Raw genomic sequence first — 14,782 nt, forward strand, 5'->3', positions numbered from 1 at the left:
TGTTTTTGAAAGTTTTTCCCTCCCCCCCCCCCCCCCCCGAGTAGTAAAAGGTTGTCCCCAGAAGAGATAGTGAGGGAAACTCTCTCTAATGGAACCCCATATAGAAGTAAAACGTGGCATGGGTTCAGCCTCCCCAACACTATGAAAATCCAAATTATTTGTAAATCTTATAAATTTCAAAGAGCATTTCCACACTAACAGGAAGACATTTGTAATGCAGTTTTTAGCTCCACATTCAATGCATCAATTTAAGTTATAAATCCCAGATTTATTGTGTGCTTTAACAATTTAAATATATGCCTAAATCACAAAGTGTTACTTATTTTACGAGCAGCCTCAGTTGCGCCTGGAACAGCCCTTTTCTTGCACATAAATACTCCATATGTGTGCAAATAACCAAAACCTACAATGGGTTGGACTGAAAGGAAACATCATGAAGCGCAATGTTAAGGAGAGAGAATATAATAATGAAGAGTGCACAAAAAATGTGTACAAGGCAGAAAATGTTATAAAGGAGATCTTGCGCCATAAAGCTGAACTCCAGGCAATCACCTTGCACAGGTGAAATACATATGGAATCTGTTTTCTGTCCCAAACGACTGCTCACCAGCCCAGAAGACCCTGACAGAAAGCACACCCAGATTCTCCACCTCCACTGCAGCACCACAACAGGATGGTGAAAAATACAACCCCAACTTGCTTATTGAACGATAAAGAAGTAACAGTACACTGATAAGTGATCACACTGGTCTCTCTGCTCTCTCCTCATATCAGTATGTTTCGCGTTGCCACATAAGAGACTGACTAGATCCTAGAGGTGGCCCTCTCTCATTGTGTGTGTTATTGCACCTGGGATTAGAGGAGATTGCTATCTAGACAAGTCAGGCATTTACACTAAGTGCATTTAAAGACACAATTAAAAGGTAATTTGTACTAATACATGATGGCATTCCTCCCGCTGAAAACGCTTATTGTCTAGCTGACTCAGGTATCAAGTACTTTCTGGGACACTAACCTTTAACGAGCATGCATATCGAATCAAAAACTCAGACCTTCTAGACTGCATATGACTTCTGGAACAGTAAATCCGAGCTACTGAAACCACGGGTTCAGCATAAAACACTTTCAGAAGGGAAGGGCAGCAATGGCAACCTCTAAACTTCCTCAGTAGAAGATAGTTTTCAGGAAAACAAATTTTGTAATAACGTTTTGCTCAGTCTGGTCATTTTTCTTGCTCCACAGTGCCCAGCTTAAAGAGAAACTATCACTTTCACCAAATTACAATCCCAACCAATGGCATTCACAAAGTGATGGAACAGTTTCTGAACAGTGACACTCTCCTACGTATCTGTAAATAGAATACCAAACTGAGCATACATACACCAAAGGTGTATGCAAAGCCTTACAATGAACTTCTCTTACTTCCTCTCTTTTTGGTCTGGTAAATATACCATTGGAAGCATTTTGTTATTTCAATGCAGAAAAACTGTTGACCTCATCAGAAATTCAGATCTGTCCCGTGTACACTGCACACTTTCAATGTTATCTCAAACAGCCCTCCTAGTTATTTTGGACAGCAGATCGATGAGCCTTTATGTTGTAGAAATCTGAGAGACGAAGTGGTTTAGCAAAAAAACAAATAGGAGGGATGACACCACTCAGTGCACAAAAAAAGCTGTGTGTTGTCAGCCACCACAGGACTTAGGAGCCGAGTGCATTTCTGGCAGATCAACAGGTATTTTTCTGTACTTGGAGGGTGTGAAAAAGGATAAAACACAGGGCAGTGTGCATGCATTGCAGAAATGTACTGTAGTGTTTTTATTTTGCTTTGACACAAGCCTTAAAAGAGAACTATGACCAAACCTTTTTTGGCCATAGTTCTTTTTAGGGTTACAGGAGGACATTTATTAATGGAGCACATTTACTAATATGATGACAGCGCAGAGCCGCGCTGCAGCCGGGAAAGATCCCGACAATATTTAGTGGGATCTGCCCTGTTGTCTAATTGACAGCTAGCTCTGCCTTCCCCCTCCCTCATCTGTCTCTCCAGTCAGTGCTAGAGGAAAGGAGAGGGGAAGGGGGCATCCCTGCAAGGAGGAATGGCTGACAGTCATCACTTTCTGAAGGGATAAGATAGTGAACTGAGCGATCAGCAGTTTGTGATTGCTCAGTTCTCGATCAAAAGAGCCGTCGTGTGACACCTGCAGTGTTGCATCGACTTTATCTATTGGGATGAGTGCATTTCACTTTCCCCTTAATTCTCCTTTAGTATGGATATCAGCCATGTAAATAGATGAAGTCCTTATTATTTGCAAGGGGCTACGTACTCACCTGTGACATTATGACTTTAGCAATTAGAAATGCACTGGTCACCAGGGTTGTGATCTGAAAGACATCAAAATGATTCAGTTATTCTTCCCTTTGATTGTAGTTTTCAGTACAGGGTTTACAAGAATAAAGCATTAAAAGGTTAAAAGGTAACTTGTTAAAAGGTAACTTGTCATAAGAGAACCCCATAATTCTCTCAAGGAAGGTTTACTTATTTAAGCTGTCAAACTAACCTTTGCATGGAAAAACCATCACAGGGTACCCCCAACTTGTCAATACATTGCTTCAGATCATCTAGATGGTTCCAGAGCCATGAGTATCTATATGCAATTCTAAAGGAGAATTATAGGGAGAGTGAAATACACTCATCCCCATAATTAGAGGCAAAGGCTTACACTGCAGCTGTCACACGTCGGCTCTATAGATCAGGAACTGAGCAATCATATGCCGCTGAGTTCCCGATCTTCTCCCTGCAGAGTGGTGAATGTCAGTCCCCTCCTCTCCGTTCCTCCAGCGTTGACTGCAGGGACAGACTGGGAGGGGGCGGGCACAGCTGGCATTGGTTATAGAGAGGCAGAGCCAGCGGGGTGGATTCCAACAATATTGTTGTGATACATCCCGAGTGAAGCGCGACACTGCATTGTCAGCATATAGCAGGCAATAGCCCTATAGGCTGAATTATGGGTCACAGGAAGACATTAGTTTATGTCCTCCTGTGACCCAATAGAAAACTATGGCAAAAAAGAGTTGGGCCATAGTTCTCTTTAACATTTAAAAAATGTTACACCCTCCACTTCAACTTAAAATGCATTGTGCAGCTTTAGAAACCTATTAAGAAAAACCATGAACGGGGTTCAAAGGCCTTACAGGACAACTGCATTATACACATTTTGACTTGGAAAAGGAAGTTTAATGATCCTCCTACGGCTGCACATGTATTGAAAGTGGCTAGTTATGTTCCCTTTTCTTGCGGTGTGTGGTCAGCTTATATTTGCTGGAGCAACACTCTCACTTCCGCCATCTTCTGGACATGCCTTTGCACTGCAGTGTGACTACAAACCTGGTTCTAAGAAACTCTTTTGCTGCCAAGGCCTTTTTTGCAATTTATGCACACGTTATAATTCACATTTTAGGCCTGAAAATGACTTTAAAAAAAACCAAACAAACATGATATATTTTCTGAAAGCCAAGACTCTGATGCACTCCGGTGCATGTGGTGATACCAAACATGTGTAGCGCAACTGTCATTTTCATATATAGGCGCACCCGAACCCAACGCCTGTTTACAATAGTATGCGCTCGCTTGCGGGGGACTTTTGAAACAATTTTACATTATTTTTACATTTATTTTATTTAAGCCCATTTTTTCAAAACTTTCCACTCCCAAATAAGCTATTGGAGCCAAATCGTGCTCCAATATGTTATTTGCCCAGCTTTTGTAGCCGAGCAATGACAGCTGAGGGACCAGAAGTGGTGCAATCCCATAGAGTGTAGAGGAGATCGGTGAACGAATGTTTGCCGGTCTTCTTCCCAGCTTCCCACCAACACCAGAGATGCTGGTCCTGGAAGGGGCAGAAGGGGGTCAAGCAAGGTGAGATGTGAGGGTGTTGGCCTGGGGGAGGGGTGGGGGGTAGCCGCACTACACTGGGCTGTGGAGATCTGGCAGCTGCTTAGCTACCGGAATCACTTCCAGAGTACAGCAGACAGTTGGCTTTATACATGTAAACAGAGTCCCAGCGGCTATAGCAGAGTCTGTTTAGAGGGGCCCACTGCCACCGATGTATGACATATGTCGGTGGCAGCAGAAGGGTTAAAGTAAGGTAAGTGCATGCAGCCTGTGCGTGATCAAAAGTATTTGCTGTCTGGCTATTCCGTTTTAGATCACCTTCTGAAATCAGCTTCCTACTAAATGTACTACATCTCTTAACTAGTGATGAGCTGGGGCTTGGTGTAACTATCAGTTGCCACAAGTGCATTGCCCACCTCACAGTTTGATGGAGGGTAACTTGGACATCCTCAGGAGTCCACAGGCACTCTGCACAAACATATTGACAAACTCAGCATACCAATCAGGTCCCTGTAAACAGAGGTCTGTCCTGCTTTTTGCTGAAAGGGAACATGGGACATGTGATCCCCTTCATGCTAATCAATAGAAAGGTTCTAATCAAACAATTTCCAGTGAAAGAAATGCTTGCAGTTACCTTCTTTTAAAGCACAATCTCTTGCACAGAAACTTCGGACCCAGACTCTCAGGAGGGAAAGAGTAAAAGGTGCCCATACACTGCACGATTCTCGTACGAGAATCGCGGGAAATCCTGTGCTCGTACGAGAATCGTGCAGTGTATGGAAGGCATGCGACCGTTTCTACTGTACGGTCGCACGTCTTCTGTCGAACCAGCATGCTAGAAAACCCGCCGGGAATCGTACGATTCTCGGCGAGTTAGTGGCCTGCTGGTTCGACAACTGCCGAACGGGCCGGTGTGCTGCCCGTTTGCAGTCATCGTAAGCCCGCCCCTCATTACAGTCATCGTAAGCCTGCACCTCAGGGGGGCGGGCTTGCGATGATCGAGAGTACGATCTGCCTGTCCAAGATGGGGAGATCGTACGTTTTTTTAAGTACTTTACAACCATCGCAAGACTAAGGTCTTGCGATGGTTGTAAAGTGTATGGCCACCTTTACAGGGGGGGAGAGTCACGTGTGTAAAGTTCACCATGAGCCAATTGTTTGTGTAAACCACACCTTAAAAGCAGGTAACAAAACAAACTGCAATGCCCACCTACTATCTGGATATGACAAAGCAAAATATTCACATTCAATATTCACAAGAAAATAAAGATAAGCATAACCGATAAGGAGGACAGAGAACCTGAATACTGCTAGAAGCTGAAGAAAGAGCACAAAACATTTTAGGAAATTATTCCAGCCTAACATTCATCATTAACACATAAACCTCAGGATTATCCTGAATATAATACTCAAATGTGATCACATACAGCCATGCAAGAAAAAAAAAATACCCCATGGAAATTGCTGACTTTTGCAACATATTTAACCCCTTGCAAACCAACCACTTGCCAAGCCCTCCCCTTCCTCTTACATCAGAGGCAGGGGAGAGTAAAGGGAGTAATGAATGGATGAGTGATCTAGTCATTACTTCCTAGTGAAAACAAGCTGCAGCAAAAAAAAAAATATAACCCTTTTAACTTTCCCTCCCGTATATTAACCCTTTCACGTGCCTCATCCTGTACATTAACACCTTCATCTCCAACCTCCCACTGTATGTGATCTGTACATTAACCCTTTCACCTCCTCCTCCCTCTGTCTTTGTACATTTATTGCACCTTGTGCACTATTACCGGGCTCCATGTTTTAACCCCCTCAATGCCGGCATGTTTCCAAAAAAGAAAAAAAAAACAGATCACCATGGAGTGCCTACTTTCAAAAAAGGGATTTTCATACTGTCCTGACATTTCTAAACAAAAGAGAAACAGGCCTTTTTTTTTTTTTTTAAATGTTTTTGGTATTTTTTTACTTTATATAGTAAACTTAAAAAAAAAAAAAGCTGTCATTAAGTTATTCAACATAAATATCAATAGACCTAGTGTTTACCCCAGGCCTCAAAATCATGCAAGAGCTGTCTATGCTCCCCCCTCTTCCTTCTCTTAAGACAAAGCTGAGCAAATGTTTACAAATTAGACTGAATGTAATTTTGCTTAATGGTAATCAGATCTTGCATGCTCTTTTATGGCTAAAGTTTCATAACAAGAGAAAGGACTTGTTTCCCTATACTATACTCTGCCATAATTTATAAAGCAGCAGTGTAGAAACTACGTGTTCTTACTACTGGCCCAGATTTAGGAAATTTGTAAAGCTTAATTACCACCAGCCAGTACCAGAACTAGCAGCTGTAACCAAAAACAAGCTTTCAGCAAGTCTAGAGTAGACATTCTAGACTTGAAAGATGATTGTTTCAATACTCCGAGTCCTAACCCACACCCTGAAAATGAAATATTTACCTCAGCTCCAGAAATTGTTGATCTGGGATCTCACAGTGGCCTAGGCATTTGGTTACATATTCGCTTATGAAGGGTAGTGTCATGGGTTCCCTGCCCTTCTGCTCCCCACACCACCTACGTGCCAGGAGAGAGAACGCCAGCCGCCATCCTATGCCCCAGTGCCTGCACCCCCTAAGTGTCAGGCAGTCTAGGTTCCCTGCATGTGGATTCAACACATGCAGGCCAGCCTGTGACCTCAGCGGGTGCTGCACTGTCCCAGCAGGTATGGCGCAGCCCCGCTTCCTGCACTGCTCTCCTCTGTTGGGCTGCGTTATCAGATGCGGCTGAGTCGAAAGGGGGTGGGGCTTGTTGCCAGGGGAACCCGACACTAAGCATCGTATTCCCCGGTGATGGGATCACGCCCCAGCTCAGGGGTTAAATACCTGAGCTGGGGCTCTCTAAAAGTCCACCTTGTGCCCTGCTAACTTGCCTGGTGGCTTTGGCTGCGGCCAGGTCACGCAGGACCATCCGCTCCTGATCCTGCTTGAACACTAAAAAAGAGGCTCCACAGACCTCCTCCTGCCTTACCATACCATGCGGATCCCTATCCTTCTGTGGAGTGGCCTGACACTTAAGTGAGACCCTGTTTTGTTGTAGCTTGCTGCCATTAACCCTTTGCTGTGCCCAGATTGCTGCCCTGTGTCCCTGGACTCTGCCCATGCTGTTCCTTGCTGCTGTTAACCCTGTGCTGTGCCTGTATTCCTGCCCTGTGTCCCTGGACTCTGCCCATGCGGTTCTTTGCTGCCATTAACCCTTTGCTGTGCCCAGATTGCTGCCCTGTGTCCCCAGACTCTGCCTGTGCTGTTCCTTGCTGTTGTTAGCCCTTTGTTTTGCCCTGATTGCTACTATATTTGCTGTATCCTATTGTTCAGAACCCCTAATAAAGAACCCCTGGTCAAGAGTCCTGAAAACCACTCTCGACCTCTGTGTGTGTTCTGCTACCCTGCACACATCTGTCACAGGTAGGACCAGCCAAACTCAGTTCAATACCTAGTAATTTACTCCTATGACTGGCAGTTGTGGGGTCGCAGAAAACCAGTTTCTGCAGCAATGGTATAGTAGTAGGTGTCTTATGTGATGATGTGGCCATTTAAAGGACAGCTGTACCTTTATAAAATAAATTATCTAAGTGAGAAAAGACTAACATTGGGCTTCCAATCAGATCTGACAGGTGGACCGGATTGGACTGCCCGTGTGTAAGGGGTCTAAAACTTTATCTCTGTGCAGGTATTTCCCCTAATAAAGACCGGTTACTGCTGCTCTCTCTCCTTGCACAGGGTATCTGCCCCCCTCCTGTATTGTTCTGGAAGCAGCCTGGGTCCCTCCCACAGCCCTGATCTCTGCACAGGCTATCTACAGTGCAGTGATGATGTAGCTGTTATGTTTATAAGGTAATATCGGCGTTTGCAAAAGCTAGATTTATATCCTTTGTGGCTGTTGAGTAATCTGTTTGAACTCAAAAAGTGTGCTGGCAATGCTGTATTTCAGAAAATCCAAGGAGCCTGGGGCTGTCTACAAAATTATAATAAAATATTTTGGAGAACACGCAAAAGAATCACTGCTCCTCCATGGCTCAGAAAATGAATGAGCCGGGTGCTTGTCGCTGGGAGCACATCCTCGCTACAATTTGAGCCCATACCAACAGAAGAATGCTTGTGGCACACTGGATTCTGCTGGGATAGTTTATTGAAGGTTGTACCACATCACTAGACAGAAATAAAACTGGTCCTTAGAGGCTTGGGAACTTCATGAAATGTAAGTACAACTTTTATAAAAAAAGCATTGCATTTATTCTTAAAATGAGTCTGGTGTTTTGGTATGCTGCCTATTTAAGATAAACAATGCCAAGTGAAGGTATATGCACTTGTACGAAAGTACATTAACATCTAGAGCCTGTCAATCACCTCTAGAAACGTCTTTGCCTTCAGAATGCAGAGCATCAAAAATTGAGGCTGTGCTACAGGTCAGGGGTCGCCAACCACTGGGCCGTGGACTGGTACCAGTCTATGGCCTGTTACCAACTGGTCCGCAGCCACCGGCAGTCTCCCGGGCAGTCCTGCTCCCAATCGAGGGCCGGAGAGGAGGAGAGTGGGGGCAGCGCAGACAGCACAGCCAAATCCGTGAGGACAGCAGAGCAGTGCGGCTCTCTGTCAATGCAGAGCTGAGCAGCATGGCCGTGTCAGTGAAGAGACAGAGTGTGGCCTTGTGGGGGGGTGATGGCCGAGTGGATGGGCTGACAGCTCTGCACCGAGCCAAGAACATGTTATAAAGTAATGACCCATATAGTGTGTGCAGGCATCTCCTACATGACCTCCCTTCATATTACACACACAGCAGCCTGGACTTCCCCCGTCTGCCCTGTGTTATGTTATCTGCCGCACACAAATTACTACCAACCACACCCTCCCACCCCACTACCCCTTAACATCAACACCCCACACACCCACTCCTTGCTACCCCACCACAACCCCACACCTGCCACCCCACCACCGCTAACGTCCCCAGCCCCCACTTCAGGTCTGCAAAACAATTTTCATCAACAATACCAGGCCCTGGTCTAAAAAAAGGTTGGTAATCGCTGCTGTAAGTCATTAGTAAGAACGGGCCCCTGTGACCAGCCAAACTTTCCATCAACTCTTTATGAATGACTAGCATTAACAGAGCCACAGAGCAACAATGCTGCTTGGAATGTAAACTTAGGAGATGCAGGATCAAACCAGGACTATGTATAGTGAACAATGCCATGGCCAGACAGGAAGTGCGAGGTTATTGGTTAACAACAATATGTCAGCTGATGGCTAAAAAATAACAAAACTTACAAATATGTCAAAGAATGAGGTGTTGAACTTGTAGTAGATGATTTCATTTTCCAGGTTCTTCTCGATCCCATTATTAGACTGTAAAAAAAACAATGTCAACACACACTGATCAAAGCGTATATTTAAATCACGGTTATTAAAATGGGAGAGAGAGAGGAGAGAGGAGAGAGGAGAGAGGAGAGAGGAGAGAGGAGAGGGAGAGAGAGAACTGCATTTATACAGCTACTGGATAGCAGTGTCACTGAACTGAGGAGCTCAGCTGTCATTACAAGGCAAAAAAGTTAAACATTGTCCACACTGGCTGTGCATATAAAAGAAACACCTAGTGACTACAGGTCAGCTACCGGAATCATGTTAGGCTTATAGGCAGTTGGATGTAAGCAGATGTGTGCTTGATTACATCAGATTACTCCCGATCCGTCACCATCGGGTCCACCAAAATGGAACTCTGTTCTGTTTGGTTTTCTGGACATGGACGAAGCCAAAGGTAATCAGATTTTAATGGACGCACGTCCTTTTAGATCTGGCTGCCCACAGACTAACACTGTACTTTCGATCAAATCCACTCGACTGACAGGTGGATCTGATGGGAACGTGGTGTGAAAGGGGCCTAACTTGTCTTGATAAATGAAAACAAGTTTGTCTGTGATGCAAGGTGTAGCGATACAAAGAATAAAAAGTACATTTGCACATGGCGGGGAACGGTTGAAGCTAGTGTCAATGTTATTAACGTTCAGCTGCTGCAGTTTGCTCCCAATCTTCTGAAAAGACAGCTGCTTCTCTGCAGTCTAAACAGTGAAGTACATACCAAGGGTGATAATGATATCCAGGGAAGACCAGTGTGGAAAAAAGTCCTGCAATAGATTCTGTATAATCACACTCGTGGCCAGCGATGCAGTGGGTCGGCAGACAAAGCCCAGACGCATATTGGGGCTGATTCGCTACCCTTCCAAGTATTAAGCCCATGACACACTGTATGTGAAGCCGTATGAAGTAAAGCTGTCAGGCGCGGAGCTTCACATGCAGTTTTGCGAGCCCTTGAAAGCCGACGTGCCGGAGTGAAAGTTACATGACACACTGCACGCGCAGGCAGCGCGCCACCGCTCCGTGCTGCTTCATGTGCAGTGTGTCACAGCCTATAGACAGGTTGAGACAGTCGGCTTCTTCCTATAACTAATCTGCTTAACCCTTTCCTTTCCAGTTAAAGGCACTTTTGGTGCATCCATAATAGAGGCAGCAGGCAGCCATATTACTTCATTAAATAACTCTGCGCTGACAGTTAGTGATAGACAAACAAGTGTTCAACATGGAATACATTTAAAAATTAAATTTAATATGGGAACATAATGAACAAAAATGTGGAATAAAATAAAACTAATAAAATCTAAAATAGAAATAAACTCTCTGGAAATATTCCAAATAGTACGGTAAATAGGGCTGCAGCTAACGATTATTTTCATAAATCGATTAGTTAGCCGATTATTGAGTTTGATTAATCGACTAATCGGATTTTTTTAAAAAAAAAACAATCGACGATGGAAAACGTTGGCAACGTTTTCCATCGTCGATTTTAATCGACTTAATCGAATAATTGTTGCAGCTCTAACGGTAAATATGATCAATTAACTCGGCCTTGAGTGTGAAGGAGTCTATATAGGCTCTATCCTAGGACTTTTTTCCACGCTGGTCTTCCCTGATATCATTTATAAACCTTGGTATATACTTCCCTGCTTGGGCACGAGAGATAATGGTGGTCTTGTCAGGAGAACAACCTGCAGTGGCTGCAAGGTAAATATGCTACTACACTGGCACAGACTTCAATCCTTCAATATGGAAAAGCACTTTATATAACTATGGCTTGCATCACAGCAACTTCATATACTTCTTCTGAGGTGAGCATGGCAGACAAACTTGTATCTATTTGTTTTATCATCAACATTCTGCAAAGTCCACACTTTCCTTGAACCCTATCGTGACCAGAAGTCATTAATGCTTAGATGCCCAGATAAAATTTAGCAGTGTCAGCAGGAATCTGATACCATGACAATAACTTTTTTTTAATAAAGCTTTTATTGGTACAATATTGTAATTAAAAAAATTTACATTAATTTATTATTTTGAATAATGTTACTGTATCTGACAATTACACTATTAACCGCTTGAAGACCAGGTGTTTAGACCCCCTTCCTGGCCAGGCCATTTTTCAGTATTCAGCGCTGCGGTACTTTGACGTTTATTCTGTCATACAACGCTGTACTGAAATGAATTTTATACCATTTTTTGGGGACAGATAGAGCTTTCTTATGGTGGTATTTAATCACCACTGAGGTTTTTAATTTTTACTATATTCAGGAGAAATTACTGGAAAAAAGTTTTTTTTTACATAATGTTATAAAACAACTAATATTACCCACTTTTTTGGTAAAATATAAAAGACGGGGTCACGTTGGGTAAATAGACACCAAACATGTCGAGCTTAAAAATTGTGCGCACTCGCAAAAAACTAGCATACCCAAAATTGGCCATAGCCGATGCTTTAAAAGCTTTTACTGCTCATCAGTTTAGTGTGATCAGTGATTGATGCCCCTAAAATGATTGCTCTCATTGCGATGTTCGCGGCGATATGTAACACGTGCGGCGTAATGGGCGCAATCGTCGTTTTCGCAGGTATGCGCCCCTGACGCATGTTTACATGTGTGTATGTAAGGGTGGGGACTTTAAAAAAAAAAAAAAATTGTAATTCTTTTTTATGTGTAATTTAAAATTTTATGGGGGGGAAACTTAAAATTTTTTTCCTATTTTTTTTTCCACCTAACGTTATTGCTGTCACAGAGGTGGCTAAGAAACCCCTATATGTGATATAGCTGGAGAGTGACACGAGAATGTGGAAGTGATGTAGTATACACCATTTCCGCATTCTGACAGCGGAGAGGGGACTGGAGGGAGATCGTGAACCGACCTCCCTCTAATCCCCACTCAGAGAGCCACTATGCTGGTCCCGGGCTCGCACCAGGCACAGCGGAGCCCGGGATCAGCGTGACAGCGGGAGGGGGCGCACATATCAGGACCTCATACAAGCGATCCGCCGGCTCTATAGCCGGCGGATCGCTTGTATGTTAACAGGCATCGCTGCCGGTTTTTAAATTATGCGTCTTTCCAGGTCACGCGCCCACGGGTGGGCGAGACTAACAGGACGTGTATACACGCCCAGTTGCATCCAAGAAACTCCTGGCCGGCCATGTATACACAAAGGACGGCCGGGAGGTAGTTAAAGGAGAAATATTGGATGAGTGAAATACACTCATCCCCATAGTTAGAGCCGACATGTGACACTGCAGCTGTCACATGTCTGCTCTATTGACCAAGAACTCAGAGATCACATACCGCTGATTACTCAGTTCATGATCTTCTCCCTGACATAGTGATCAGATGATCAGGAACCAATCTATTCATTTCCCAGTAGTCATTGGGAACCCCAACTATCAAGGAAAGCAAGGACTGAGAGCCAGCAGCAATTCAAAACGATGGCTGTTGGTTCTCAAGGGGGAATGGGACTATTTATTAAGGGGCATCATACTAGGAAACATTAATAAACAGATTGTGGTAGAGAAAGGTTTAACATATCTCAATATTTCATTCAGGGACTACTACCGCTTTAAAAAAGTATTACACTCTCAAACTTTCTTTCCAATAATGAATCCAGAATATATATATAGCCCAGCAAAGTATATTTCTGACCAAGCACTTACAGTCATCATGTTTCTGAACAGCTAGTTCCAACACTCTCAGCTCAGCTTCCCTTAACTTCCTGTCCAGTGCAAGATCACAAAGGACCCACAGACCCTAGCAACTGTTCATCTACTAGCTTGTAGAAGGGTAGAGGGAAGAGAGGGGGGAGGGAACTATAGATTTGCTGTGTCTGTGTGTTTGAGGAGACACACACAGCTTACTAGCACATACAAGGTTGTCTCCATAGTACCCTGCAAGGGAAAGGTGCCACCCTAAAACATGATATCAGGACCAGTGCTAAAGGGACCAGCCGATTCTGCAGGAAGCTTTTAAACATCAAGAAGCAGCATCCATTGTAAGTGATTTCATCAGCATTTGAGTTAGCTTAAAACCGTTTTGACTTTGAAACAAGTTAATGTATCTAGATACAGGCTGTAATCAATTACAATGTGGGCATGAAAAAAAAGAAACCTCAGGCTGTCTCATCTGTCTCTGTATTTCAAGGGTACATTTATATAGGGGTGCAGCTAATGATTATTTCATAATTGATTAGTTCCCTGATTATTTTTTTGAGTCATAAATTAGCTGCATTAAAAAAAAAAAAAAAATCTCTCCCCCCTTTCCCCAACTAATTAATAATGAAAATAGTTGACAACTATTCTCATAAATCGATTAGTTGGTTGCAGCCCTACATTTTTATTCAAGCAGCGGAAAATTTACTAAACAACGAACTGTGTTGGGCAGAACTGTTTTCCTTCTAATTTGCTAACTTCGGACAAGGAAACCAATAGTGGTAAAGATCCGTCATTGTCCATCTGGCTCCAATTTGTTTTCTGAATAATTAAGAACATTTACATGGTGGAATCTAAGACTGTAGGGGGCTTTAGTGGTGACCTGGATAGCTCCAGAATGCAGCAATAATCTGTCCATCCCAATGTATACCATGATAAATCAGATCTACTCTTACATCAGTAGTAAAGGAGCTTGCAATCTAAGTGTCCCATATAGTTTGTTTTGTGACAGATTAATTGTTACCTTCTGATCATGACCCTAGAGAGAAGGTTATTTTGTACTTTGAATGCCAAAAAAGGAGTGTCATGGTTAAATAAAACCTGCGCATTAATTGAGTTGCTTGATAGGCAGCCACGTTACTATTGTTTCTTTGTCCAGCCCCAGAGGAGTTGTGCAGAGGACTTGTAGTTTATAGAAAGTATGTAACTCAGCTTATTCTTGTATACAGGAAAACCAAATCAATATTAACAATTCAAGGCATTGCCCACTCCCACCCATATAGAAATATAATGGCACAGTGCTTTTTACTAAGTTGATACATTTTAATTGGTACTCACATTGAGCTCAATGATCCACAAAAGAGAGATGAAGAGAAGATCAAATGTTACAAATAGGCAAAATGTCCTCCGAACATCAGAAATGGCCCTGCGTTGTGGGAGCAAAAAGAACTGAGAGGACAGGCTTTGGCTTAATGATGAATTAATGGAGGCAATAGCTGGAAGACTCCGTTCCAGGTCAGTCTGAAGATCACCCGGGAGTTTACTCATCTTGGAAAGTGACAGGAAACTTCAAGATCAGAAAAAAAGGGGTCACCAATCCATCTGCCAGGAGGAAAGAGGGGTAAATACAGTATATGTGCAAAACCAATAAGCTAGCAGGAGTTAGTCACATGAAACCTGTTCTGGAATGCTGGTGATGTTTAGATACTTGTCTAAGCATTTTTTTTGTTCTTCTGAGTATCAGAACATAACCCAGGATGTAGAACATGCTCATCTACCTCCCCTTCACAAATCTGCATTGTGGTAACGTGTGTGTGTGTGTATATATATATATATATA

At 43.3% G+C, this 14,782-nt stretch overlaps 1 protein-coding gene across 1 annotated transcript in view; it reads right to left on the bottom strand.

Moving 5' to 3' along the window:
* Nucleotides 1–14,782, bottom strand: part of STARD3 (StAR related lipid transfer domain containing 3) — a 34,791-nt gene that overhangs the window by 17,363 nt on the left and 2,646 nt on the right. The window contains exons 2-5 of the mRNA XM_018555269.1: nt 14,282–14,545; nt 9,204–9,281; nt 5,161–5,212; nt 2,332–2,408 (exon numbers count right to left, since the gene is read on the bottom strand). Of these exons, the coding sequence (XP_018410771.1) occupies nt 2,332–2,408; nt 5,161–5,212; nt 9,204–9,281; nt 14,282–14,491 (417 nt within the window). The 5' untranslated portion in view covers nt 14,492–14,545. The remainder of the gene's footprint in view (nt 1–2,331; nt 2,409–5,160; nt 5,213–9,203; nt 9,282–14,281; nt 14,546–14,782) is intronic.

This window comes from Nanorana parkeri, unplaced genomic scaffold (assembly GCF_000935625.1).
Source record: "Nanorana parkeri isolate BGI_ZX_2015 unplaced genomic scaffold, ASM93562v1 scaffold190, whole genome shotgun sequence".
NCBI lineage: Eukaryota > Metazoa > Chordata > Amphibia > Anura > Dicroglossidae > Nanorana > Nanorana parkeri.